Source organism: Prionailurus bengalensis, chromosome F2 (assembly GCF_016509475.1).
Source record: "Prionailurus bengalensis isolate Pbe53 chromosome F2, Fcat_Pben_1.1_paternal_pri, whole genome shotgun sequence".
Taxonomy (NCBI): domain Eukaryota; kingdom Metazoa; phylum Chordata; class Mammalia; order Carnivora; family Felidae; genus Prionailurus; species Prionailurus bengalensis.
Genome location: NC_057353.1, coordinates 48,218,931 through 48,245,382, shown reverse-complemented (window position 1 = coordinate 48,245,382; position 26,452 = coordinate 48,218,931). Strand labels below are relative to the sequence as shown.

At 37.1% G+C, this 26,452-nt stretch overlaps 1 protein-coding gene across 9 annotated transcripts in view; it reads left to right on the top strand.

Annotated features, from left to right (window-relative positions):
• UBR5 (ubiquitin protein ligase E3 component n-recognin 5) overlaps positions 1–19,553 on the top strand; it is a 138,368-nt gene extending 118,815 nt beyond the window's left edge. For 7 of the 9 annotated variants that reach the window (XM_043601499.1, XM_043601508.1, XM_043601507.1 and 4 more), the window contains 12 exons: positions 1,999–2,242; positions 3,677–3,788; positions 4,362–4,506; positions 5,559–5,689; positions 7,573–7,633; positions 9,945–10,120; positions 10,346–10,430; positions 11,789–11,944; positions 12,295–12,408; positions 13,858–14,002; positions 15,253–15,338; positions 18,947–19,553. In XM_043601499.1, the coding sequence (XP_043457434.1) occupies positions 1,999–2,242; positions 3,677–3,788; positions 4,362–4,506; positions 5,559–5,689; positions 7,573–7,633; positions 9,945–10,120; positions 10,346–10,430; positions 11,789–11,944; positions 12,295–12,408; positions 13,858–14,002; positions 15,253–15,338; positions 18,947–19,159 (1,668 nt within the window). In that variant the 3' untranslated portion in view covers positions 19,160–19,553. The remainder of the gene's footprint in view (positions 1–1,998; positions 2,243–3,676; positions 3,789–4,361; positions 4,507–5,558; positions 5,690–7,572; positions 7,634–9,944; positions 10,121–10,345; positions 10,431–11,788; positions 11,945–12,294; positions 12,409–13,857; positions 14,003–15,252; positions 15,339–18,946) is intronic. The other 2 variants (XM_043601500.1, XM_043601506.1) reach the window with 1 other exon arrangement.
• The last annotated feature ends 6,899 nt before the right edge of the window (positions 19,554–26,452 follow it).

The window sequence follows — 26,452 nt, the reverse complement described above, 5'->3', positions numbered from 1 at the left end:
TTCCCAACAACACTAGTAAAAGTACTCATTTGCTTTTACCCTACAGCATGTACATAGCAGTCTTGGAATCACAACATCAACACTACCACCCCAAAATAATTATCAAAAAGAGCTTAAGATTTGCAGGGTTTTGTTAGCATATCCAAGTAGAGATGTAGTCTAATTGCTTTGTTTTAAAGTCATTTGAAATAATTTTTCTTAGTGTGGTTTTGCTACTAATTTCCATACAACCAGGGTCTTTGTTTCATTTTGCTTTCAGTTTTTAGGGATTGCTTTCTCTTTTTTTTTGGTTTTGTTATTAATGTAAAATATCTACATAGTGCATGATCAGCTCTACTGAAGAAGATATATTTAGGGAAATCTAGTTTCCATTTCTGTCTCTTTCACCATGTCCCTCCTCTGCCTTTCATGTTTTTGTTCTTTTGTTGTTGTTTTATTTTCCTCCCGCCTTTAAAAAAAAAAAATACAATCGTGTATGTGTGTGTATATAATTCATTGCCCATCTCTGTCCCCTACTCCTGACTCTGAGTGTGCTACACATTTTACTGTATCTTGCATTTCCCAGTTAACAGTACATCCCAGAGGTAAAGCCATTGCTGTATAGAGCATTGTTCTGTCTTCCTTTTACAGCTGCTCATCTTTTGCTGTTACATATAGTAGTGTGATGAATAGCTTTAGGTGTGTTTTTCTTTTGGCAAGTGTGTCTTTGAAATTCTTAGGGGCACCTGGATGGCTCAAGTTGGTTAAGCGTCCGACTTCAGCTCAGGTCATGATCTCATGGTTCATGGGTTCAAATCCCGCATTGGGCTCTGTGCTGACAGCTCAGAGGCTGGAGTCTGCTTTAGATTCTGTGTCTTTCTTCTCTCTGCTCGTCCCCTGCTCACGCTCGCGCTCTCTCTCTCTCTCTCTCTCTCTCAATAATAAATAAAACAAAACAAAATTTAAACAAAAAAGAGATTCTTAGACATAGAACCTAGACGTGGGTTAAAGGGCATATGCATATATAATTTTGGCAAATACTGGAAAATACTTCTGCCTGATGGTTACATATTTTTGCACTTGCAACATTAATACAAGAATGCCTGATTCTCGATAGTTCTGCCAGCAGTTTGTCAGAGTTTTAGATTTTTGCCCATCCAATATGTGCATCTTAGAGTAGTTTTAATTTGCTTTTTCTTATGAGCAAGTTAAACATTGTTTCATATATCTAAGAATATTACTTTTTCTGTGAACTGTTTGGTACATTTTGCCCATTTTCTATTAAGTTTTTCTCAATTTTTTTAGAAACACATCTTAACAGTAATATGTATACTATTCATGAATACCTGTCTGTAATAGAAGGCACCAGTTGCTTTTCCCAGCTTGTCATTTTTCTTATACTTTGTGCTTTTTTGTCACCAAAGGAATATCCCATGTTTTCTAGTATTTGCTGTTTTTTATACAACACATACTTTTGATTCACTTGGAATTGATCCTAGTACATTCCAAAATTGAACAGATTGCTGTTTTCCAATGAAGTTAGAAAATGTTAGAGTTTAGGGGGCGCCTGGGTGGCTCAGTCGGTTAAGCGTCTGACTCTTGTTTTTAGCTCAGGGCATGATCTCACGGTTTCATGGGATCGAGCCCCAGGTTGGACTCTGTGCTGGCAAAGTGGAGCCTGCTTGGGATTCTCTCTCTCTTTCCCTCTCTCTGTGCCCCCTCCTGCTTGTGCTCTCTCTGTCTCTCTCAAAATAAATAAATAAAACGTTGAAAAACAACAACAACAACAACAAAGAAAATGTTAGAATTGAGTTTAATTCCATTATCCTGATTTAATGCAGGACATTCCTGTATGCTTTAGAATGTTTCTTATGTGGAATGTATAAGCTTCTAAGAATCCACATTACTTTGTAGTTAAACTGTCAACAGGAAGCTAAAATTACATTTTCAGATTTTACATAGGAAAATTTCAAGGTGGTTTCTAACATTGAACTTTACTACTCTCTGGTGTTTTCATAGGTTGATCGCGATCGAGATCTTCTTATTCAGCAGACCATGAGGCAGCTTAACAATCACTTTGGTCGAAGATGTGCTACTACACCAATGGCTGTACACAGAGTAAAAGTCACATTTAAGGATGAACCAGGAGAGGGCAGTGGTGTAGCACGAAGTTTTTATACAGCCATTGCACAAGCTTTTTTGTCAAATGAAAAACTGCCAAATTTAGATTGTATCCAAAATGCCAACAAAGGCACTCATACGAGTAAGTACAGATAATAAACATCATAAAAATTATTTGGATAGACGGACTTGGTGAAGGGGATTAAGAGGAAAAAACATTCTTATTTGAGCAAAAACAATTACAGTCACAGTTAAATGTATTTATAGTGGGAGAACTTCACATTTCCATTTTTATACAATTATATTCTAGATTAGTGATTTATTCTTATTTAAACTATTCTAGTCAACAGATTAGGACTTTGTTCTTTTACTGCCATGTTTTCATAAATGTTTGTGATGGTACTAGTGAGTTTCTCCTCTCAATTGTTACATGTTTTGAGGAGTGGGAAGGTGTAAGCTTTATGGTAACAGAAAAATTCAGTGAGCACATTACATTATTTCCATCACCCCTGTATATTTAATTAGTACAGATACTGAAAATCCTTTTCTCTAGAGCAGTGCTATTCAAAGGACAATGTGCAGAGTTGATACTGGTCCCCAACGAGACACAGGGCTTGCAACCAAATGTAGATTGGTTGACTGTGTTACTAACCTCACTGTATAATTTAACAAGACATTGTTTTTTTGGTAATAAGATTTTCTTTATTAATATCCTACTGTAAGCTCTACCTCTTTGAGGACCAGCACTTTGGGATTAGGATTCTTACCTAATTTTCAAATTAAAAAGATCTGTGAAAATGACAGATGCCTTAAGTAGGTATAACTGGGGATGCATATAAATAAGGGGCAGAAGATTGTCATTTCATAGGTGGATAATTCAGCGAGAGGGCATTACTAATAAGAAAATCCTGTATTTCACCTAGGCTGTAGTGCTGTTGTATTGAGTTCTGAAAAATGCCACCATAGACTAGGCTCAATGAGCTCTAGGAAGGATTGAGGATGAAAAGATGGGGAGAGCCCTGCAGCCTTTCATCATTAGTTTTACCGTTTGACTTTCTATAGTCTTACAATAAGAAGAAAATGGCAGATGTGAATGAGGGAGCCTTGGGAAGTCATAACATTTTAGAAATCACTGTTTTCTGCACATTCTTTAGGAAACCATACTCTGGCTTATGGTTAAGGTTTTGAAAATAATAGTAGCTGATGTTTTGGGTGGCCTATATTTTGCCTAATGCCCAAAACTAAATAAATCTGACTCTAATCATATACGAAACTTCAGCATTATTTATGGTAAAACTAACAGCCCCAGTTGCTATATATCATTTCACAACTGTGACATAATTCATTAAATACATACTGATCGAACATCTATTATGAGCCAAGTACATTCTATATAATTACCCCTAGCCTTCAAAACCATAGGGAGAATGAGTGGAAGGTACTAACAGATGTTAAGGGAGGTAATTTTCACCTGTCATGTTCTTAAGTTGGTCTCATGTCCTCACATTAACTTTGACAGTTAAAATAGTTTCATTTACATTTATCTAAACAAAGTATGTTTTATATTTTCTTTCAGGTTTAATGCAGAGATTAAGGAACAGAGGAGAGAGGGATCGGGAAAGGGAGAGAGAAAGGGAAATGAGGAGGAGTAGTGGCTTGCGAGCAGGTTCTCGGAGAGATCGAGATAGGTGAGATAATTTTGTTTCTTTTATTGAATACCACCTTAGGGAATGAAATTGGAGGTAGGCCTGGAATGAGAGGATCTCAATTATGGACTATTTTTTAGAAAAAGTTTTAGTATCTGGGTATATGTATAGTAACTGTACTGTTATTAAAATATTCTGCTTTAAAAACCCAGGGGCAGTTGAAATTACATAACTATCATTCATTCTTTCCTAAATTTGTCTTAAAATTTTAATTGTGGCAATTGTATTATATTTAAACCTTAATTTTTGTATTAGGGTGGGTGGCATTTAATTTGGACTAAAACTTCTAGGAAATGTGAGTGGATTCTTGATGATCTGGTATTTTATGGTCCTACTCCCTTAGAATCAAATTGAACTATGTATTACAAATTTATAGATTTTTGAGTATTAATGTCTAGAAAACCTTTATTTCCCAACCATCATCTATTAAGCATTCTGCCATCTTGATAATTAGAGCTGCCTATATGCTTTGGTTTTCCATCTCTATTACTGGTTGTGCTGATGTTATTTTGCAGACAAGGGAGATGAATTATAATAGCTTTGTTCTTCTTTCAGAGACTTTAGAAGACAGCTTTCCATTGACACTAGACCCTTCAGACCAGCTTCTGAAGGGAATCCTAGTGATGATCCTGATCCTCTGCCAGCACATCGTCAGGCACTTGGAGAGAGACTTTATCCCCGAGTGCAAGCAATGCAACCAGTATGTATGGTACATCTAGTCCCTCTTAACTGGCTGTGCCATTTTTGTTTTTGAAAGAGACACAGTGCGAGCAGGGGAGGGGCAGCGAAAGGGAAGGAGACACAGAATCCAAAGCAGGCTCCAGGCTCTGAACTGTCAGCGCAGAGCCTGACATGGGGCTCAAACCCACAGACTGTGAGATCATGACCTGAGCCGAAGTCGGACACTTAACCAACTGAGCCACCTAGGTGTCCTCATTTTTGTTTTTGGATTAAAGTTGGTATTTTAAAAAGTTGTTAGCTACTGGCCATTCAAGTGGTTGAGGACTGTAGTAACAAAATGGAAGCTTAAGAGGGAAAGCTGCAAAATGTGCTGGAGGGGTAGCTTGAGGTTTGTTTTTTCTACCTATGTTAAGTTGGCTCCTACCTGATAAGTTCCTTGTGTGCTAAAGAATTATCTGTGCATTCAATTTGTACCTTTATTTGTGCAAATTGTTACCTTTTGAAGCAGACTTTTTAATCTGTTAACAAGTTGTAGCTAAAACATTGCAAATACTGTACTTTCTTTATTGCTGTTACCTGTTGCTAGGAGATTTTTATATTGAATGTCCTGTCAGGTTTCTTTCATATAATATGAAACATAAACTAGTGGTTTTTTGTTTGTCTTTATACATAACATATTTCTTTCAGTAAATCCTTAGCCTTAAACATAGGCATCTTTCATCTCCCTCCTTTACTTCTTCCCTCCCTTTCTTTTCTTCTGTCCTACATGTAAGAAATGTTTCTGCCTCTCTGTAGTGAGAAAAAATGGAAATCAAGTATTTGTGTGTTTACTCATGGATATCAAAAATAAAGGCTTGTCATACAAATTTTAAACTAGCTTTAACAAGACTACCAAAGTTCTCTATTAATTAAGCTTCTCATTTAATAAAATACCTTACTGGTTTAGAAATGTTTTGTTTCCAGATTTCTTAATTTTCCTTCTCCTTTTTTTGGGGGAGGGGTAAAAGATTGCTGATTTAGACAAGAGGTTTCAGAGAGTAGGGGCAAGTAACATTTGCTCATTGTTTGCAGGCGTTTGCAAGTAAAATCACCGGCATGCTGTTGGAATTATCCCCAGCTCAGCTGCTTCTCCTTCTAGCAAGTGAAGATTCTCTGAGAGCAAGAGTGGATGAAGCCATGGAACTCATTATAGCACATGGACGGTAAAGTATATAATTGGGAAGGTATTTCAGTTTAAACATCAACTACTTTAAGATATGGTGGCACTACATCCTAAAAATAAAATTTATACTATAAATACATGACATTATATGTTTTTTGAAGAGATGGCTTAAAATTCACAAGTGACAGTTGAGTTTCACATGTATTAGAAAGGTAGAATTTTAGCGTGACTTATGCTCTAAAAATCTTTTATATACCTGAAATTTAGAAATTACTTGAAAGAAGTACATCCCAAATTCTCTACCAGAATATCCCTGATGGCAGAGGCCAGATACTTCAAGGAATTGGTGTGTAGTCCCTGAGTTCTTGCCATAAGCATGAAATTTCTTTTAGGACTTCTGATTTGTTTAAAAAATTCCTGTAAGTTTTTGCTTTCCGTTGTGTAATATATTTCTTTTACTGTAAAACCTAAAATTATCTAACAGCTAAATAATTCTTTTCCCAGGGTGACATCAGGAAGATATGCCAAACTTATTCGGTGCCTTCTGTTCTGGGGCCACTCTGATATCCAGTTTGGCTTTGAAATGTTAATTATTATTTTTTTAATGTTTATTTTTATTTATTTTTTTTCAATATATGAAATTTATTGTCAAATTGGTTTCCATACAACACTCAGTGCTCATCCCAAAAGGTGCCCTTCTCAGTACCCATCATTTTAATGTTTATTTTTGAGAGAGAGAGACAGATCGCAAGTGGGGGTGGGGGGTGGGCAAAGAGAAGGGGAGACACAGAATCTGAAGCAGGCTCCAGGCTGAGCTCTCAGCACAGAGCCCAATGTGGGGCTAAAACTCACAAACTATGAGATCATGACCTGAGCTGAAGTCAGACACTTAATAACCAACTGACCCACCCAGGCACCCCAAAGTGTTATTTTAGATGCAAATTTCTGTCTTTTCTTCCTAGTCACGATTTTACATGAGGAACTTGGATTGGATATAGTCCTAAGAAATGGATAAGTGGGTAGGCTAAGCACTGAAACTTCATAGCCACTTATCTGTTTCATAGCCTTTGAATGGTCGAAGCAAAAAGACCATTGCTAGAAGTTTATTTTCTTTACTGTTAATTATTTTTTTTCTTCTCTGGGCTTTTATGTGCTGTTTCTTCATTCCTTTTCCCAGTCTCTGGACGTAATCAACACCATGATAGAGCTCAGCCCACTATAGGAAAGGTTTTGAGGAATGTGCATTTTGATAAAAAGATGGTTATAAACGGGGGCTCCTGGGTGTGGCTGAGTTGGTTAGGCATCGGACTCGACTTTGGCGGAGCCTGCTTGGGATTCTCTCTCCCTCACTTTCTGTCCCTCCCTGGGTCATGTGTGTACTCTGTAAATCAATAAATAAATTTTATAAAAATCTTTCTTAAACATACGTAAGGTTTGCATTATTAGTAGTATTTTCTACTGAATGCAAGTAAAAGACTTGCATTCAGTAGAAGACTTGAAGACTGCTTTCAGCTGGCTTTATAAAGTAAATAGTGAATTTATTAGTATTCTAGAATAATTAAATACACTAAGGAATTCAGTTCCCATTGTGATTGCTTTCTGAACATTTTCTGTTCTCTTACAATGCTCCCTGTGAGCCTAATCTTCAGTCCCCCTGTGAAGACTGCATTTATTTTGTCTTAAACCAGGTAGCCTTTATCTCATTATCTTGAATCACACATGTAAAATCTGTTTTTTGTGTATATATAATACTGACTTCTCTGCTCTTACATATGCACTAAGACTAGTAAGTGCCCTAGGTATTTATTTCAAAACTTTAAATGTATTTATAAATTCTTATAAATTCAAATGCATGTTTCTCTACACTAAATTTTAGAAGTTTCAGTTGTCTGGAATGTGAAAGGTTATTTTGTTTGTTTTTAGGGAAAATGGAGCTGATAGTATCCTGGATCTTGGATTATTAGACTCCTCAGAAAAGGTACAGGTAAGAGATATTTTGTACATGTGCTAATAATAAGCACTTGGAACTCTAATTTAGCACAGCCTGAATTAAGCTTGAATTTAGAGATGTCGTGAATTTCTTAGGGCTTATTCCTTAAGGAAGAATTGAGTGCCAAAGATGCAGAGAAAATGAGACATGTGGAGGAGAGCAGTAAAGAAGGCTTTTTTAGCACATGATGTATTTGATTCTTGAGCTACCTGAGAACTTCACTGCCACTCAAGGTGGAGCAAACCCAGTATAATCTTATCTCTTCCATTGACTACAACTAAAAACTGAACAAAATGCGAAAAGGAACTGCCTGAGGATTCTAAAAAGTAGACAGTAGCATACAGATTATAGAGGAAAGTCAAAACTTGAAAAACAGCTGGTATGGTATTGTTTCAGGCACGAGAGTAAGCTGATCCCCTTTTACTCCCACCATAGTTGGAAGATAGAAAAGGCTCTGAGAACTAAACTGTGGTATGAAACCATTGTCCAAGTCCCAGACTATTACAGATGGTGCTGGGCAGACCCAAACAGTATGATAAAAGGCTGTGAAAATTTGTTACTGGAATCATTGCACATAGATGTGACATTTCAGTCTGAATCTAACCAGGTTGATTGCCTCCTAAAACCGCAAAATATCACCATTCTCCCCTATCATTTTAACAAGACCCAGAGTTTCACAACATAATATTTAAAAGGCTCGGGAGGCATTCCAAAATACAAAGAGCCAGGAAAGACCAACCAGTTTTCCTGGGAAAAGACCCAGTAGATACCAACTTCAAGATGAACTACTTGTGTTGGAATTACCACAGATTTTATCTCATGCTCTATGAGATAAACACTAATGAACTGAAGGAGGTTCACAGCAGAGAAATAGAAACTTTAAAAGAGAACCAAGGGAAAAGTTTAGAATTAAAAGAGTATCTAAAAGAAAAAAATTCGCCAGATAGGTCAATAGCAGAATGAAGATGATAGGAAAGTGTCAGCTTGTAGATAGAAATTATCTACTCTGAAAAACAGAGAGAAGATTCTGAACAAAAGAACAATTTTTTGGATCTGTGGGACCATATCAAAAGATCAAACATCCAAGTCATTAGAGTATCCAGAAGAAGAGATATTCCTGTAGCAACAGGAAAATATGTGAAGAAATAGTAACTGAAAACTTCCCAAATGTGGTACACGACATAGATTTATAGATTCAAGGTACTCAGTGAACCCTAAATAGGATAAAGTGAAAGAAAACTATATATTATCATCGAACTGCTGTAAAACTAAGCAAAGAATAGTGCCTTATGTATAGAGAAACTGATTCGAAAGACCATGGATTTCTCATCAGAACTGGTATAGGCCAGAAGACAGTGGTTCATCATCCTCAGAGTGCTTTAAGAATTGTCGATCCAGGGGCACCTGGGTAGCTCAGTCGGTTAAACATCTGACTTCAGCTCAGGTCACAATCTCACAGTTGTGGGTTCAAGCCCCATGTCATGGTCTGTGCTGACAGCTCAGAGCCTGGAACCTGCTTCAGATTCTGTGTCTCCCTCTCCCTCTGCCCCTCCCTTGCTCTCTCTCTCAAAAATAAACAAACATTAAAAAAAAAAAAAGAGAGAGAGTTGTCAATCCAGGGGCACCTGGGTGGCTCAGTCAGTTAAGCATCGAACTGTTGGTTTTGGCTCAGGTCATGATCTCATGGTTCACAAGATCAAGCCTCACATTAGGCTCTGTGTTGACAGTGCAGAGCCTGCTTGGGATTCCTTCTCTCTCCCTCTCCCTCCTCCTCCCCTGCTTACAGTCTGTCTCTCAAGAAGTTAATCCAGAATTCTATATCCAGCACAAATATCTTTGAGGAATTAAGGGGAAAGAAGCTACCATTTTCATTAGTGATTTTTTTAAATGGACAGAGAAGGATTTAACAGGCCTGAGCTTCCTGTACCACAGTTCTGAAAGAATGAATTTAAAAGTTTATTTACAGGGGCGCCTGGGTGGGTCAGTAGGGCATCCAACTGGATTTCAATTCGGGTCATGATCTCAGAGTTCAGTTTGTGAGATCGAGCCCCTCGTGGGCTATGCACTGATAGCATGGAGCCTGCTTGGGATTCTCTCTCCCTCTCTCTGGGCCCCTCCCCCATGTGCATGCACTCTCTCTCAAAATAAACTTTAAAAAGAGTTTATTTACATTTAAATGTTGCTTTACCTGCCTGACTTCACTTTCAATGACTTTAGAAATGACTTTAGTCATTTCAATGACTAGTTTATATGTTTTGTTTTAAAAATCAGTTTGGGGACTTAATCTCTGATATTCTATTATTAGGAAAACCGAAAGCGTCATGGTTCTAGTCGAAGTGTTGTAGATATGGATTTAGACGATACAGATGATGGTGACGATAATGCCCCTTTGTTTTACCAACCTGGAAAAAGAGGATTTTATACTCCACGGCCTGGCAAAAACACAGAAGCAAGGTTGAATTGTTTCAGAAACATTGGCAGGTAAAATAATCCTAATCTTATATTTGAATTTTTATAAAATTTCAGTTCAAGACTTTTCTAAAACAGTTTTTAAAATGTGTATATGCTCTATTTCATACTGATTAGAAATGAGGCTGTAGAAAATTTCTCAAAATACTGTATATATATTATGTATGTATGTGTGGGGTTATATATGTTCTAGAATTATTTTCAAATTTAAATATATTTCCCTGTTTTTATTTTTAGGATTCTTGGACTATGTCTGTTACAGAATGAACTATGTCCTATTACATTGAATAGACATGTAATTAAAGTGTTGCTTGGTAGGAAAGTAAGTGATTTTAATGAACCTAACTGCTTTTACAATTGCAAAATTTTCCTTTTATAGCCATTATAAGTCATTTTCAAACCTTTAATGACATGGGAAAAAAAATCTCAATACATGGAGGAGATAGCATAGCAGAGTGGGTGACACAGGTGGGTTTGACAGTGTCTGACAGACCTGGATCTTGTTGCAGACAAATCCCCTGACACCTATCGCAGATTTTCCCATTTAGAAAATGGTAAAACTATATAGTGCCTGGTAAGTGCTCAATAGATTTTAACAATTATTATTTGTTCAAACAGGTGGTAGTAGTAGTAGTATTTTATTGAAAAGAGCATTGTTGGCTTCAAAAATCTATGTAAGATGTACAGGAGGGAGGGGGACAAAAGAATGTAAGAAAATCCAGCATAGCATGCTTGATCTTTATCTCTGGGTGATAGAATTAGCTTAATTTCCTTATATGCTTTGATAGTTTGCCTGCCTGCACATTCTTTTTATACTGGGAGGAGGGGAAAAAACCACATCCTTTAAAATTAATGTATAATACCAACTATGCAGCTTTTGGTTTAAAATGTAACTGCCAGTGTTTTAAAGGTATTATAAAGAAATTACTTGACACAAAACAATGAAATATTTTAGTCTTTTCCAGCAATGTATATCGCACATCTGATACAAATTAACACTGTTAAAGCTGTAGTCGATTTTTTTTAATCACATTCACTGATGAATAGTTTTCTATTAATACAGCATATCATATGTATATGGGTGTATATATATGTGTATATATATATATATATATATTTTAACTCTGACCCTGTTGAATTCTTAAAATATTCCAGCTAAATGTTCTTGTCCAAAGAAGAACTAGGTTTAAAGCTCAGCAACAGCTCAGAAATGTTGATATGTGGATTCTTTAACGAGGTTTATGGAAAAGATCATGGAATCAAATAGACTCCAGTATAACCCAATGATATGACTGTCAACAAGTTATTGAATTCCTTTGAGCATCAGATTCATCATCTAGAATTAATAATCTATTTTATTATAATCAAGACTAAATAGGATATATATTAAGGACCAGCTGCTTAGCATAATCATTGTTTAATAATTAATGCAGGATTTTTGCAAATTATTTTGTAACTTAAACTCCTCCATTACTGGCTTTTTTTTTTTTTTTTTTCAAAATATATGTTACATTTTTTTATACCTTGAAAATTAAATGTTATCAGAGCCAAAGATTAAAATTTTATCTTTTTAAATCAGTTTTAATATACTTAGTGGAATATTATTCTTTATACCTTCAAATTAGATAAAATTGTAGTGAAGATGTTTTATAATTGAGTTCCATATGATTACTTCCTTAGGTCAATTGGCATGATTTTGCTTTTTTTGACCCTGTGATGTATGAGAGTTTACGGCAACTTATCCTCGCTTCTCAGAGTTCAGATGCTGATGCTGTTTTCTCTGCAATGGATTTGGCATTTGCAATTGACTTGTGTAAAGAAGAGGGTGGAGGACAGGTAAAGCAAATATGTAACTTTTTGATTCTGGCAAGAGAATTTGGTTAGTCTGTTGTGCTTATTTTATACAGAAACAGTTTGGATGGGGACATAGAGCGAGAGACACACACACAAACATGCAGAGAAAAGACACACTGGACTGACAGGCATAGAGAGAAGGATGGAGGGTTAATGAGACAGACTGAAAGGTAGTTTTTAGTGCTTATTTAGGCCTAAATTCTTGCATCCCTTAAATATTGGTCAGCAATTTGTGTTTAGATTTTAGAATTTTAGGGAATTATTTTATGAACTGTAGACTTACTACTGCTTTGACCAAATTGCTTTTAAATGGCAGTGCTAAATTATTACAGGTTGAACTTATTCCTAATGGTGTAAATATACCAGTCACTCCTCAGAATGTGTATGAATATGTGCGGAAATATGCAGAACACAGAATGTTGGTAGTTGCAGAACAGCCATTACATGTGAGTATTTTCTCAAAAGTGTTATTTGATCTGATGAGGCTATTTGTGTCTTCATGTGGTAAACTATTTCAGAGTGTATTCAGCTTGCCTATAAAAGGTTAAAAATTTTAAACCAAATTAATTTATGTACAGTGTAAGTTACACCTGAATCCAGACCAAGCATTCACCTTCTCTTGGGTAAAACTACTTATATAAACTATATGATCATCAAAGTCAATTTGGTGAGTAAAAGTTCAGAAAGGATTCTCGTGGAACTGAAATGACTACTGTTTTGGGGTCCTACCACCACCCATACTTGAAGGCGACTGACTAGAAGGACTCCAAGGCAATAGTACTGATAGTTATGGTTTATTGTAGCAAAAGGACTCCCGGCAAGGGAAAAAGTACATCAAACCAAATCTGGAGGAATCTAGGTGCAGGCTTCCAAAGTTCTCTCTCTGGGGCCGTGGGTTGTCACAAAGAATACACTTCTTTCCTCCAACAGTGAATTAGAAACACATGGACAGTGTTTGTGTTTAGAGAAGCCTGCTTAAGAGTCACAGCTCAGGTTTTATATTAGAGGCCAGTCCTGTAAGCATTTTCTGCCTATGCAGCCAGCCCTGATTACTGAAATTTAGACTGTTAGAGGCATGTGTTCATCATAAGTCACATTGTCTGCACAAATAGTCTAGGTAAGCTGGCACAGCAGGGTTCATTGCTCCAGGCATTCAGAACAGCCGTATCAGTAATGTAGGGGGAACATTCCAAAAACCAAGTTTCCAGATGCCAGCCAAGGACCATCCCCCTCCAGGAGAGCCTTCTAAAGAGCAACATCAGGCCTGCTGTATTTGTCAAGTGTTCTGATCTCTGTGCTGGGAATAATTGTGCAGGCTCTGAAGTCCTACTGTCAGGATTCAAATCATGGCTGCAACACTCTGTAGCTGTTATATGACACTAGCAAACTACTTAAGTATTTTGTGCCTTGGTTCCCTCTTCTGCAAAATGAGGATAGAATTAAATGCATTAATACATGTAAGGTGCTTAAGAACAGTTCATGGCACATTGTAATTTCTCAGTGAGCCTCTAGATTTTGAGTTTGTGTTCTTTTGTCGTACTTTTCATAGCATGTGACAGGATAGCATGTTTGACAAATTGAAGCTATTCTTACTTCATGAGTAGCCTATTTTATTAATGTGTAAATTATTTCAGTTAAATCCTGGTGTATAACAATATGGTTTCACTGTTGAACCTCTCGCCTGCCTATTCATGATGCCTTTTTCCCCCCCTCTGCCTCTCTTTTGAATCTGTCAATTTAAAACTACTTAATTTTCTTTCTTACTCTCGGGTTTAAATGAGAACTAGTATTCTTAGGCTGTTAAAGTTAGATATTGGGCTTTAACAACAAAAAATGCTACATGGAAAATAAAGTACTCAGAGTAATAAAAAGGTAATTTTTAAAATATTCTGTAGGCAATGAGGAAAGGTCTACTGGATGTGCTTCCCAAAAATTCATTAGAAGATTTAACAGCAGAAGATTTTAGACTTTTGGTGAATGGCTGTGGTGAAGTTAATGTGCAGATGTTGATCAGTTTCACCTCTTTCAATGATGAATCAGGTAGGAAATTTTGTGAATGTTTATTTAAGGAATACACTTGATAAATTTACAGGGTTTAGAAATCCTGTATAACTCAGGTGTTCAAGGCTTTTTGTGTACATTTTTAAGATATTATTGAACTATGATGGCTTAGCATTAGGTTATTCTTAAATCTTTGGTTAACATTTCTAGGTTTTTAAAGAGTATATGGTTTAGATTGAATACAAGTAAAACTTCATTGTGGTGAGTAGCTGTGTAAATGGATTTTGTATACTAAGAAAATATAATCCATGTGACAGTTCTATTGGCCTTTCCCAATTCCTCCTAATCTCTTAGACTCTCTAATTAAAGAATTTGACTGCATGGTGTTTGCTCTGTAGAACTGGACCCAGAGCTCACTTACAAAGACATAATAACATACAAACACATGGAAAATCCAGAAAGAATAACAAGAGGTAGTGATATTCCTCCTAGAATAACATTTACCTTCAGCGCCTGATTTTCTGTAACACTTCGTTTTCAAGTGGCCTAGGAATAGAATTTGAGCTGTGACTATACCATAAAGACACTGGAAGCCATGAAATTCCTTATGGAAGGATTACACCTATAGTCCAAAATTATTGCCTACATGAAGGCACTGATTTTTTTCCCCCTTTTTCATATTTTGCAAACAGCTTCAGCTAAATTATATAGCAAGTTAAATTTTGTTTTTTCTTCATGCTTGACAACGTATAGATTCATTGTAAAATAGTTTCTGTGCTACTTTTTAGTATAGTTTTCAATACTGGTGAGATGAGAATTTGTCTCATTTACAAACCAAAAACCTAAGAGGGAAAAATAAATACCTAAGGACCCTCCATATATGATCCTCAGATTAGCAGCATCAGTGTCATCTAGAAGTGTTTTAGAAATGCAGAATTTCAGTTCTTTTCTCCCTTCTCCCAGACCTAGTAGATGCGAATCTGTATTTTAAAAAGATCCCCAAGTAATTTGTAAACTCATTAAAATTTGTGAAGCACTGGTGCAAGTTCAACAGATAGGATTAAAGTATTGATTATCAATTTTGAGGCTGATGATCCATTTTTCTTGGTCACCTTAAGTCAGGATTGAGTAATGAACTATAGAAGTTTTACATTATGCAAATGGTCCTAATTTCCTATATTAGGAATTAAACCCCTGATCCTAAATAACAGTTCTGTATCTATTTTTTATAAGAAGCAGTGTTTTAAAGTAATAATTGGTACAGTATATTGGATTTATATTTTTCATAGGAGAAAATGCTGAGAAGCTCTTGCAGTTCAAGCGTTGGTTCTGGTCAATAGTAGAGAAAATGAGCATGACAGAACGACAAGATCTTGTAAGTTAAAATTTTTACAAAATTTGCAAAACAAAATATGAAATGTTAAAATACTGTGTATGATAACCTTTTAAGTTTGTAATGGTTGGTCATTTTAATTTTGGTTAAGGAAAATTATAGAAGGTCAGAAATAGAAGGCAGTTTTGGTTTTTCTACTCCAGAACTGAAAACCTGTAAAGTTGTAAGCAGAATGAAATACGTTTAGCTATTGATACGCTGTCCTTAGTCCCAGAAGAAAATACCAGTTGATTGTTGAGACAAATGTTTCTTTTTCCCTATAGTGCTTACATATGCTGGCTGCTCCTTTTATATATCCTTAATCCTTTTGACCAGTGGCAAGCCTTTGCAAAATTTCTAAATAGTATCTTGATTGCTATCTGTATAGTGTACTAAGAATAGAGTAGCTTATGATATGTATTAAGTCTGTGATTTTAATGTTACTACTTATTTTTAGAATCATAAATTAGATAATATAAACTTTGATCATAGTGAAAGCCTACCAAGTCAGTGGAATCTATGTCTATCCTTGAGTATATCCATAACCAAATCAACCTGTCCATCAGTCTTGAAAGGTAGTCTTCACTAGACTTTATTTGAGAAATTTGTGGGATGTTCCTTACCCAGAAAATTCCAGAGATCCTTTCTGCCATATTCCTCATGGTTCTTTGCAACGTCTTCCCTATCAAACCAGCCTTAGTTCTTAGTAATTAACAACCATACTTGTGGAATACATTTTTAAAAATCCAGTTTCTAGATATGTTCTCCAATTTTATCTGAGAGAGGGGAAATGGTTAGTGTGTGGGAAAGCACAAAACTTGACAGTTTCCCATTTATCTCCAGCTCAGTAGTAACTTATTTTTTGGAGTGGGGGAGTCTGCATTTAGCATCCTTGATTTTTTTTTTTTTCATTAAATTTTTTTAAACATTCATTTTTGAGACACAGCATGAGCGGGGGAGGGGCAGAGAGAGAAGGAAACACAGAATATGAAGCAGGCTCCAGGCTCTGAGCTGTCAGCACAAAGCCTGACGTGGGGCTTGAACCCACGAAACATGAGATTGTGCCCTGAGCCAAAGTCTGATGCTAATTAACTTAACGACTAAGCCTCCCAGGTGCCCAGCACTACTTAATTTTTAAATGGACCCAGGAGTCTTCCAATATTTCTGCACTATAGTGAAACAAGTTGTTCAGTAGTCCTTTTAGCTAGTTCTGTTCTTGGTTTAGCCACTCTGGTAATTTCTACTTCGGTTGTTCCCTAGGTGGATTCCATATAATTCAACTTTCCCAATCTTGTGGACCCTAAAGTCTCTACCAGTGTGCATGGTTTCAGGACCACCTGTACTCAGTTTTTTGATTCAGTTACCTTGTTTCTTTAAGAGCCCATTACCGGTTCAGTAAGACCTATCAAAAACAGAGATAAAAATGATTGGCTATCTGGTATAAATTCTAAGGTTCTAATGGACTTTTTTTTTTTTTTTTAACTATTCCCTAGTACTAACTTTGTTTTTAAACCTAACGTATCCTTAGTCCAGTCAGTCAAGTTAAATTTCACTGTAGTTTCTGCCTTCCACTGGAAGAAAATTTGCTAACTATTCAGTCTTTAAAATGAAAGATCTCCCTTTGTAAAGGGCCTCAGGATTTCCTATTAAGAGCTTTAATTTGAGGGTCACTCCTATTTACAGGGCTTAAGCATTATATCAAGGGGTTTCCCCCCTCCTCTTTTGAGAAGGATGCTTCACAATTGTTGGTTTTATCCTGATGTGCTGAGGAGAAAAACTAAAGGACATAAGAATATAACAGACCATTCAGAGCAAACTCTTCTTCCTTGGGTTACTAGTCTTGCAAATTATAGGGTTTTTGGGTTAATGGGTAAGACCACATAGTTTATCCTCCTCTTAGAGAGTCACAGTTCACTAGTAAAAGTTCTGAAAAGTCCTGTAGTATTTCTTTTCTTCCAGCTTCTTGACTGTCCAGCAATGGTAGTTATCTACCCTACCTAGCCATATACAACCTTGGAGAAACATTTTACATTAACTTTGTTTTTTTTTTTTTTTACCTGTAAAATGAGTAGACTAGACCAGCTTTATCTCTAGAGCATCTTCCAGTCCTTAAAGTTCTTTGCGGGGGTATCTAGATGACTCAGTTAAGCATCCAGCTTCAGCTCAGGTCATGATCTCATGGCTCATGAATTCGAGCCCACATTGGGCTCTGTACTGACAGCTCAGAGCCTGGAGCCTTCTTTGGACTCTTGTGTCTCCTTCTCTCTCTCTTCCCCTTCCCTGCTCGTGTGCGCACTCTCTCTCTCTAAAATACACACACACACATACACATATATATGTAAAGTTCTTTGAAGATTTTGTAGACCTGACACTTAGAGTTTCTTTTTCTGCGCCGTCTAGAGAATTAGATAAGATTTCTCATAAAACCATTCTTCAGGAAAGCAAATCATTATGGGGGTTAAGGGCACCAATCTACTGCACAGTTGAAAATCTGAGTATAACTTCTGACTCCCCCCAAAATTTTACTAAAGTTTTTATATTAGTAAACAGTGCATTACACATATTTTGTACATTATTGTATTTTTTTTGTTTTTATTTAATTTTGAGAGGGAGAGGGAGAACAAGTGGGAGAGGGGCAGAGAGGAAGAGAGAATCCCAAGCAGGCTCCGTACTCTCACAGAGCCCAATGCAGGGCTTGATCTCACAAACTGTGAGATCATGACCTAAGACAAAATCAAGAGTTGGACACTTACTGAGCCACCCAGGCGCCCCATAGAACTGTATTATTAAGAAAATCATAAGGAAAATATATAGTATCATACTATATTTATAAAAAAGTTTGCCTGTGGGCTCCTGGCTGGTTCAGGTTGCTGGAACATGTCATTCTTGTGAGTTCGAGCCCTATGTTGTATGTAGAGATTACTTAAAAAAAACCTTTTCTATGTGGAATTTAAGAAACTTAACAGAGGATCATAGAGGAAGGGAAGGAAAAATAGGCAAACTGTAAGAGACTTTTTTTTTTTTTTCTCCAACAATTTTTGAGAAAGAGCACAAGCAGGGGAAAGGCAGAGGGAGACAGAATCTGAAGCAGGCTCCAGGCTCTGAGCTGTTAACGCAGAGCCTGATGTGGGGCTCAAACCCATAAACTGAGTCTTTGAACTCTTTAGAGATTTTGTGCCCTGTTTCCACTAAATGATACTTTGTGGAATTTAACCACTAGAAAGGCCCACGGAGAAACTGAGGCCCTGAAATATAGTCACTTTTCTACATACCTGACACTTTTTTCTCTTTTGACCCTGAACCTTTCTTGAGAGGGGCACAGAGAGAGGGAGACACAGACTCCGAAGCAGGCTTCAGGCTCTGAGCGGTCAGCACAGAGCCCTATGCAGGGCTTGAACACACAAGCTGTGACATCATGACCTGAGCTGAAGTCAGACACTTAACCGACTGAGCCACCCAGGCGCCCCAGTGCAAGAAATAAATTTAAAACCCCATTCAAAATCCTATCCCTCTGTAGGTTTTACCTTAAGAATGGGGTTCTGTGTAGATGTTGGCAGAGTTAATGTTATTATATTAAAAGCCAAAATTGTAATTATTATACTCCTGTTTAGGTTTACTTTTGGACATCAAGCCCATCATTACCAGCCAGTGAAGAAGGATTTCAGCCTATGCCCTCAATCACAATAAGACCACCAGATGACCAACATCTTCCTACCGCAAACACTTGTATTTCTCGACTTTACGTCCCACTCTATTCCTCTAAACAGATTCTCAAACAGAAGTTGCTACTCGCCATTAAGACCAAGAATTTTGGTTTTGTGTAGAGTATAAAAAGTGTGTATTGCTGTGTAATATTACTAGCTAATTTTGTAGATTTTTTTCCATTTGTCTATAAAAGTTTATGGAAGTTAATGCTGTCACACCCTGGTGGTACCTTAAAGAGATTAAATGCAAACATTCCTTGCTGAGTTTGTAGCTTAAAGGCCTGAGGAGCACTAGCAACATTTGACTATAATGGTTTGCTAGTCAACAACTTCTGGGTCTAACCCCAGCCAAAGATGACAGCAGAACAACATAATTTACACTGTGATTTATCTTTTTGCTGAGGGGAAAAATGTAAAATGTTCTGAAAATTCACTGCTGCCTTTGTGGAAAGTGTTTCAGCAAAGGTTCTTGTATAGAGGGAATAGGGAATTTCAAAATAAAAAATTAAGTATGTTCTGTGTTTTCATTTTAACTTTTTTTATGGTGTTTAATTTGTGGTTGGCTGCAATTGTGTATCATGTATATGGAACTTGTAAAAAGTTCTGGACATTCAGATCTTAGAGATGAAATCACTTTTACCTATGAAAACCACTTTTATTGCGGTTTATTTTAGCTGCATTGAGCTCTAGGATATTAAATGATATCACTAATATTTTGCATGTAATTTGTTCATTTGAGTAAGGGCACTTTTTTTGTACATATGATGGGGCCAATGCACAATACTTTATCACAATCAACTTTTTTTTCTTTGTATCCCTATTTCAATGAGCAGTCAGTCAGGAGGTTACTGCACTTCAGTTCTAACTAGACATTTGTACTAAGGGATTTCAGTTATGTAAACTCAGCCTGGGCACTTTCTGATAACTGTAAAATGTTTTATAAGATCATGATTATTGAAGATACATTTTGGAAAATTTTAAATGTTCGTGAGCAGCTTAACTACTTTTGTATCTAGCCTTTTTTAAGTATCTTGTTACATTTACTTTTTTAAATAAAGAAATTACAGAAGAAATGTCAAGTAATATTGAAGAAACAATAGTTTTTATTTATGTAGTTGTACATTTTTAAACTAAGGGTAATACACCAACATGGTTGTGTGCATAAAAATTTTTGATTTAAAGAACTGAAAGTTTATATACACATGGACTATAAGAAAGAGAAGTAAATTAGTCCACATTTTACAGTTAGCAGAGAATCCTGAATGGCACTGGCCAGGCCACCTTTTCTTTTTACAAATGAGGGACGTGAAGTGTGACCCTTACTTGGCATAGGAAGTTAACTCACTCACTTATACTTAGTAACTAAGTGACAGGTTCTTTTTTTGATGACCCATTAATTATGTAGCCTAGTACCAATCTCTAAATTCTTATGGTTTTAGTAGCTTTACTCAATGGCATAAAGAACACTGTTTTCTTCACTAAGTCTTCAAAAGGTGACTTAGAACTAGTCACTTTACATATTGAAAATGAGAGAAATTCTCTGAAATCTCTACCTTTCAACTCCTTTAGAGGACTCCTAGCCTTTGGGATGTTTTTCATGTTCAAAGGCACTATGCTTTTATTATATAACTTCCTGCAGAAGACTGAACCATGTGATATTCTCAGCCCTGCTGACACAAATATTAAAAACTAAAATGATAGTAGTGAAACTCATTGTATTACTTAAAAGTTACACAACATGCTGTATTAGATTTGTGTAAATTAACCAAAGGTTATTTTACAAAGTGAGACATTGGTTTTTATGTCTAAATGCTATTTCTGAATAAATGAAATAGTAATTAGATTAAGAGCTAATTATCATCAGTGTGTCTGAAAGAGATAAAATTTATTTATCATCTTAACTTCTGTATGCACATGATGGGATAAAATATTCAATGAAAACAAACTAGATATGATTAGGACATTTGAAACCCTAATTGTGAACTTATTTTTAATAGTTATTGAAAGAATGAAAATATTTAAAATAATGCACAATGTCTTAAGTCTTCCTAAATCAAGATTTTGGTTAAATGCTTTTAGGATTAAAAGCAGAGTGAGTTTTTTTTTTTTGTTTGTTTTGTTTTGTTTTTTGTTTTGTTTTTTAAGTAAAGCATAAAATGGTTCTAAATGGAAAATAAAGTCATGTAAAATAAAGTTCTCTTTTGGTCTTGTTTAGTGATTAAATCTAACAGAATTGAAAACAAATTTAGGAAGAGAAGACCAAGAATGAACTTTACCAAGGGGTTTTCAATGTTTTCCTATTTTTGCCTTTTTTTCCATTAAATCATCTGAATATCTTGACTATCCAGTATAATAGCTTATTGAGACAGACTTGAGTTTTTAAATAGTATGGAATCAGTCACTAGTACTTAAGATGATTATTTTTGTCTGTTTAAAGGTAGCCAGTGATTTCTAGGTCTGAACTCCAACAGATCTTCCCGTGAAGTAGTAGTTCTCATGATACTTTATGCCTAAGATTCCCTGGTAGAGCTTGTTAGTGCAGATTTCCTAATCTTTGCCCATCCTTTCAATCACATTCTGATTCAGTAAACCTTAAGTGGAGTACAGAAATCTTTATTATTAAAACAGAATCCCAAGTGATATTTTCAGTGTTTACATTAACCTAAGTGGGTAGGCATGGACAGAGATGAATTCTCCTCTAAACATCATTTAGAGATGTATTAAAAATGTGATTTGTCTATTCATCTCAAGATAAAGCAAATTGTTACCTCTTAGAATTAAAAAAAAAAAAATTAACTGCATTGCTAGGATTGTGCAACATGAAATTTCTCCTTTTATTATTTCCTGTGTGCCAGGCACTTTGTCAAGTGCTTTACATATAATATCTCATCTTATCCTTTGAGATAGGGGCTATTGCCATCCTCACAGACAGGAAACTAGACACAGGTTAAACAACTTGCTCCAGTTTACACAGCTAATAAGTGCTGGAGTAAAAGATTCTAGGCATTCTGGAGCTTGCATTCCTAAACACTGGGCTATACAATTTTGTGGAAGGTATGGTTATAAGCAAGTGAGTTGGTCATTAAGGGTTCTGATACCCAATTCGTGTGTGTGTATGCACATATGTGTATGTAGGGGATTTCTTCCATTCCACCAAGCATTGGGCTGCAATATTTTGTGGATGGTATGCTTATAAGCAAGTTGGTCATTAAGGGTTCTGATACCCAATACCAGTGTGTGTGAGTGTGTGTGTAGGGGACTTCCTCCATCCACCAAGCGATGCACCAACACTAGCACAATTTATCTCATTCTGACGCTGTCTACCTGGAAGTAGCATCAGATTCCACAGGTCAAGGGCTCAGTCCCACAAGACTGCTCTGCCCTTCACTTGAGATATCAACTGCAAGCCCAGGTTGTTACCTGTACTTGTGACTGACGAGCTGTAAATCAGAGGTTCCCATGAACCTCTCATTGGGTATTAATGATTCTCTAGAGTGGCTCACCAAATTCAGAGATCACTGGTTTATTATAAAAGGCTATAACTCAGGAACAACCAGATGGAAGATGAGCATAGGACAAAACATATTAAAGGGTATGGAGCTTCCATGCCCTCTCAGAGCATGCGACTCTTCCTGCATCTCCACATGTTCACCAACCTGGAAGCTCCTTGAACCCTTTGGGTTTTTATGGAGGCTTCATTACATAGATTAAGTCATTGTCCATTGATGACTGACTGAACCTTCCAGCACCTTTCTTCTCTCCAGAAGTGTGTGTGTGCATGGCAAGGTGGGACTGAAAGTTCCAACCCTGTAACCACATGGGATCAACTGGCAACTAGCTCCCAGGCTTAGATGTGGTCCAGAAGGTAGCTCATTAATATAACAAAAGACACCTTTACTACTCTCCTTAAATTCCAAGGGTTTTAGAAGGTCAAAAGATACTGGCTTATTACTAGAATTCCATTCAGTCAATATCTAGTCCATCAATCATATCATGAAAGATATTTCCCAGGGCAAGACCACTCAGGTCTGTAAGCTTCCATTGTATCTTGTCAGGTTCCAAAAGCAGGAGTAGTGTCAGAAATAAGTGCCTTCACCCTTTCAGGCAGCTGGTATCATCAGCACCACCATATGGTGGTTCCTGTGTGGTCACTTGCTCTTGAGTCTCTTTCTAGGTGTTAAAGTAATACTGGATTTCCCTCATTACATAAAGCATTTATTCATCCTTTTACCCATAGCTGCTATTTTTCCTTCTCTCCATTTATACCCAAACTTTAACTTTGGAAGGGATATTAGGTTTGGCCACTGTGCTTGTCTAGATTGCATGCACCAACAGTGGTCTGGCGTCCCTCCCCTCAAGTCCAGTTCTGTTCAAATACGGTTACACAAGTGTAAAACTAATGGACTATTTTTATTCTCAGGCAATACAGCTGAATTCAGTTAGCCCCAATTTGTTAGACGGGGTGAAGGTACATCCTGCCTCATCAGGCCCTTAGGAATCGTGACATAAAGGTTAAAAGCACAGTTACAATCTCTTGCTTAAGAATCATCCCTGCTTCCAGCCCTTGTAGTTGCAATAGGCCTGAGCTATGACCAACGCATCAAGTTGGAGGAAAAAAAGTGGAAGTGATGTCAGGAAGAATATCGGCACCTTCCCCCAGCCTCTTTTCCCTGGATCCAACAGAAAAACAAACACAAACACAAATCTATCTAGCAGGGACACTCCCTTAGCCCCACTCATGTTAATGTTGACTGTCCGTGCATAACTCATAAAGGCATGTAAGCCTTCATCCATTTACTTCCCCGTTTTAGACAACCAATGTTTTAATTGACCATTCCAATCCTCTAGCAAACTATTTTTCTGAGGGGGAAAATCTCTGGCCATTGTTGGATATTATGGGCTGTAAAGTATGTTTGCTCCCTGGTCTGAAGACGTGACAACTAGTTATCCAAATTGGTGCAATATTTGTCCTGGTTCTTTCATAATACTCTGAGTATCTGCATCTACCACTGGGTATGCAAAGCCCACTCCACAGTGAGGATCTATTCTTGTCAGGACCCATCCATAGCCCCCCCACAGCTACCAGCATCATTCTGACTTGCCAGCTATGTTCAGGGCCATCCAACCAGAGAACCTGCTACTACATTGCCACCCATAGTCTCTGCCTCTTGTTCGCAGACAGAATAGCTCTTACTGGCATTTTGTGCCTCAGAAGGTACAAGAGGAAAACATTTAGATTCATCCCATCTGTTCATTGCTGCAGTGTCCTCATATCCATTCATTTCATGGATCCAGGTAGCTATCTCAAGTGAGCACACCGGAATATATGCTGGTCGATTTCACTCTCTTTCCAAACCTGGAAGGGAATTCTGATGGGCATCAACATGTCCTACTTTAATTCATTCCTCCAATTTCCACAGGACTATGTCCCATGTGGGCATATCTTTAATGGGCCAGGTTTCCCCAATGGCTATTGGCCACTGCCCAGAAGTCAGTAAAAACCAAAATTTAGGGACTTTTACTGCCATTCAATTCTTCCATCACTGCCAGGAAAACAGCATGCACAACAAGACTGATCTGTTTTTAACTTCTTTAATCAGAGTGGCAGCTTTCCAAACAGAATGCTGTCTGTTTACCTTGGAACTGCCATCCACAGACCAAGTGGCTCTTTGTTGGTCAGTCAAGAGCTGTCTATAGGGCACTATCCAAGTGACAGTAAAATCCACACAGTTCCAGAGTCAGTCCTATGGAATAAGGGCCTCCTTCCTTGTAAGTATCTCCTCTTTGCATTCCCCAGGTAGCATGATACTGCATAACCCATTTCCATTTTATTATGGAAACTTTCTGTGCACTATCCTCTCCATTAGAGAATTTCCTAGACATCACCTAAGACATGTGGCTATTTCAGACTTCAAGATCATGTTATGTCTTTCAGTCATGGGAATAGCTTCAATAAATAATGTCAGATAGCAAGGTAGTAAATGCCCCTCAAATGAAAGAAGATTCTCTTGTCCCAAATCCTAGTGGTCATCCTTAGGAGGCACTTGCAGGTTCTTGCCTTAAGCCCCAGTCTACGCTCCACATAGGGCTATTGCACAGAGAATTTGACCCTACCAGTACTCCAGCTTCTATTCCACACTGTGTGGGCTCAGGCAATCTTATTGGTTCCCACCTAGCACGTCCAATTAACATTGCTTGAAGGGTGGATTTACATGCCTTCTGTTTTATAGTACGAGGTAGGGAAAACGTTCTCAGTGCGATACAACATCTATCCCCAAATACAAGCAAGTAAAAGAGACACAACCACTTCTCATAAAGCCTATTCAAACATACCAATTCTTCTACAAACTTTTACTGTAATTCCATCAACTCCTATATTCCTAGTTTCCATTAGGATTTCATTGACAAATTTTGATTTTACAACACTAGATGGAAGAAGTGGTTTGCAGTCGAACATGATACCCATTCCCATAAAACATCCAGGTAACAGAGACACAACTTTACAAGTAGTCCCCAACTTACGGCAGTTTATCTTATGATTTTTCAACCTCATAATCGTGCAAAAATGATTCGCATTATAAGTAGAAACTGTACTTCGAATTTTGACTTTGGGTCTTCTGCGGGGGCTAGTGGTATATGGGAATGATACTCCCCTGTGATCCTGGGCAGTGGCAGGGAGCACAGCAGCTACCAGTCACCCACATGATCACAAGGGTAAATCACCAATACACTTACAACCATTCTGTACCCATACAATCATGCTGTTTTTCATTTTCAGTACAGCACTCATTAAATTGTGTGAGATATTCAACACTATTATAAAATAATAAATGATTTTGCCCAACTATAAGCTAATGTAAACTGTTCTAAGTACATTTAGGGTAGGCTCGGCTGAGTTACGATATTTGGTAGGTTAGATCTATTAAATGCATTTTACTTACAACATTTTCAACTTAGGATGGGTTTATCAGAACATAACCCCATTGTAAGTCAAGGAAGATTTGTATATCATACCTGCTGAAACATTCCAACTTTCATAATCCTATCACCCAGGAGTCAGGGCTTCACCACTGGGTTTTAGTATCACAGTTCAAGAGACCCAGATGTCCCGAAAACTTTTCACCTCCTGATCATTTTACTCACTCTTACACAAAAGACTGGACCTCCAGTGAGATGTGGAGCCAAGAAACCCTGGCCCTTTTGTCAATCGTTAACTTTATTAACCTCCCTAACCCCTGCCTGAAGTGAGTCCTGATCAAGTTTCTCACAGTAATCTCTACCTTCCTGCTTTTTAAATTTCTCCAAACAGGGATAAATACAGTTGACTTTTTGGGGCCCTTTAAATTAGGGGGATCAATCAGGACTCCATTTGGCCCAGCCAACCTCAGGTAGTGCTGTATTAAAAGCTCTGTT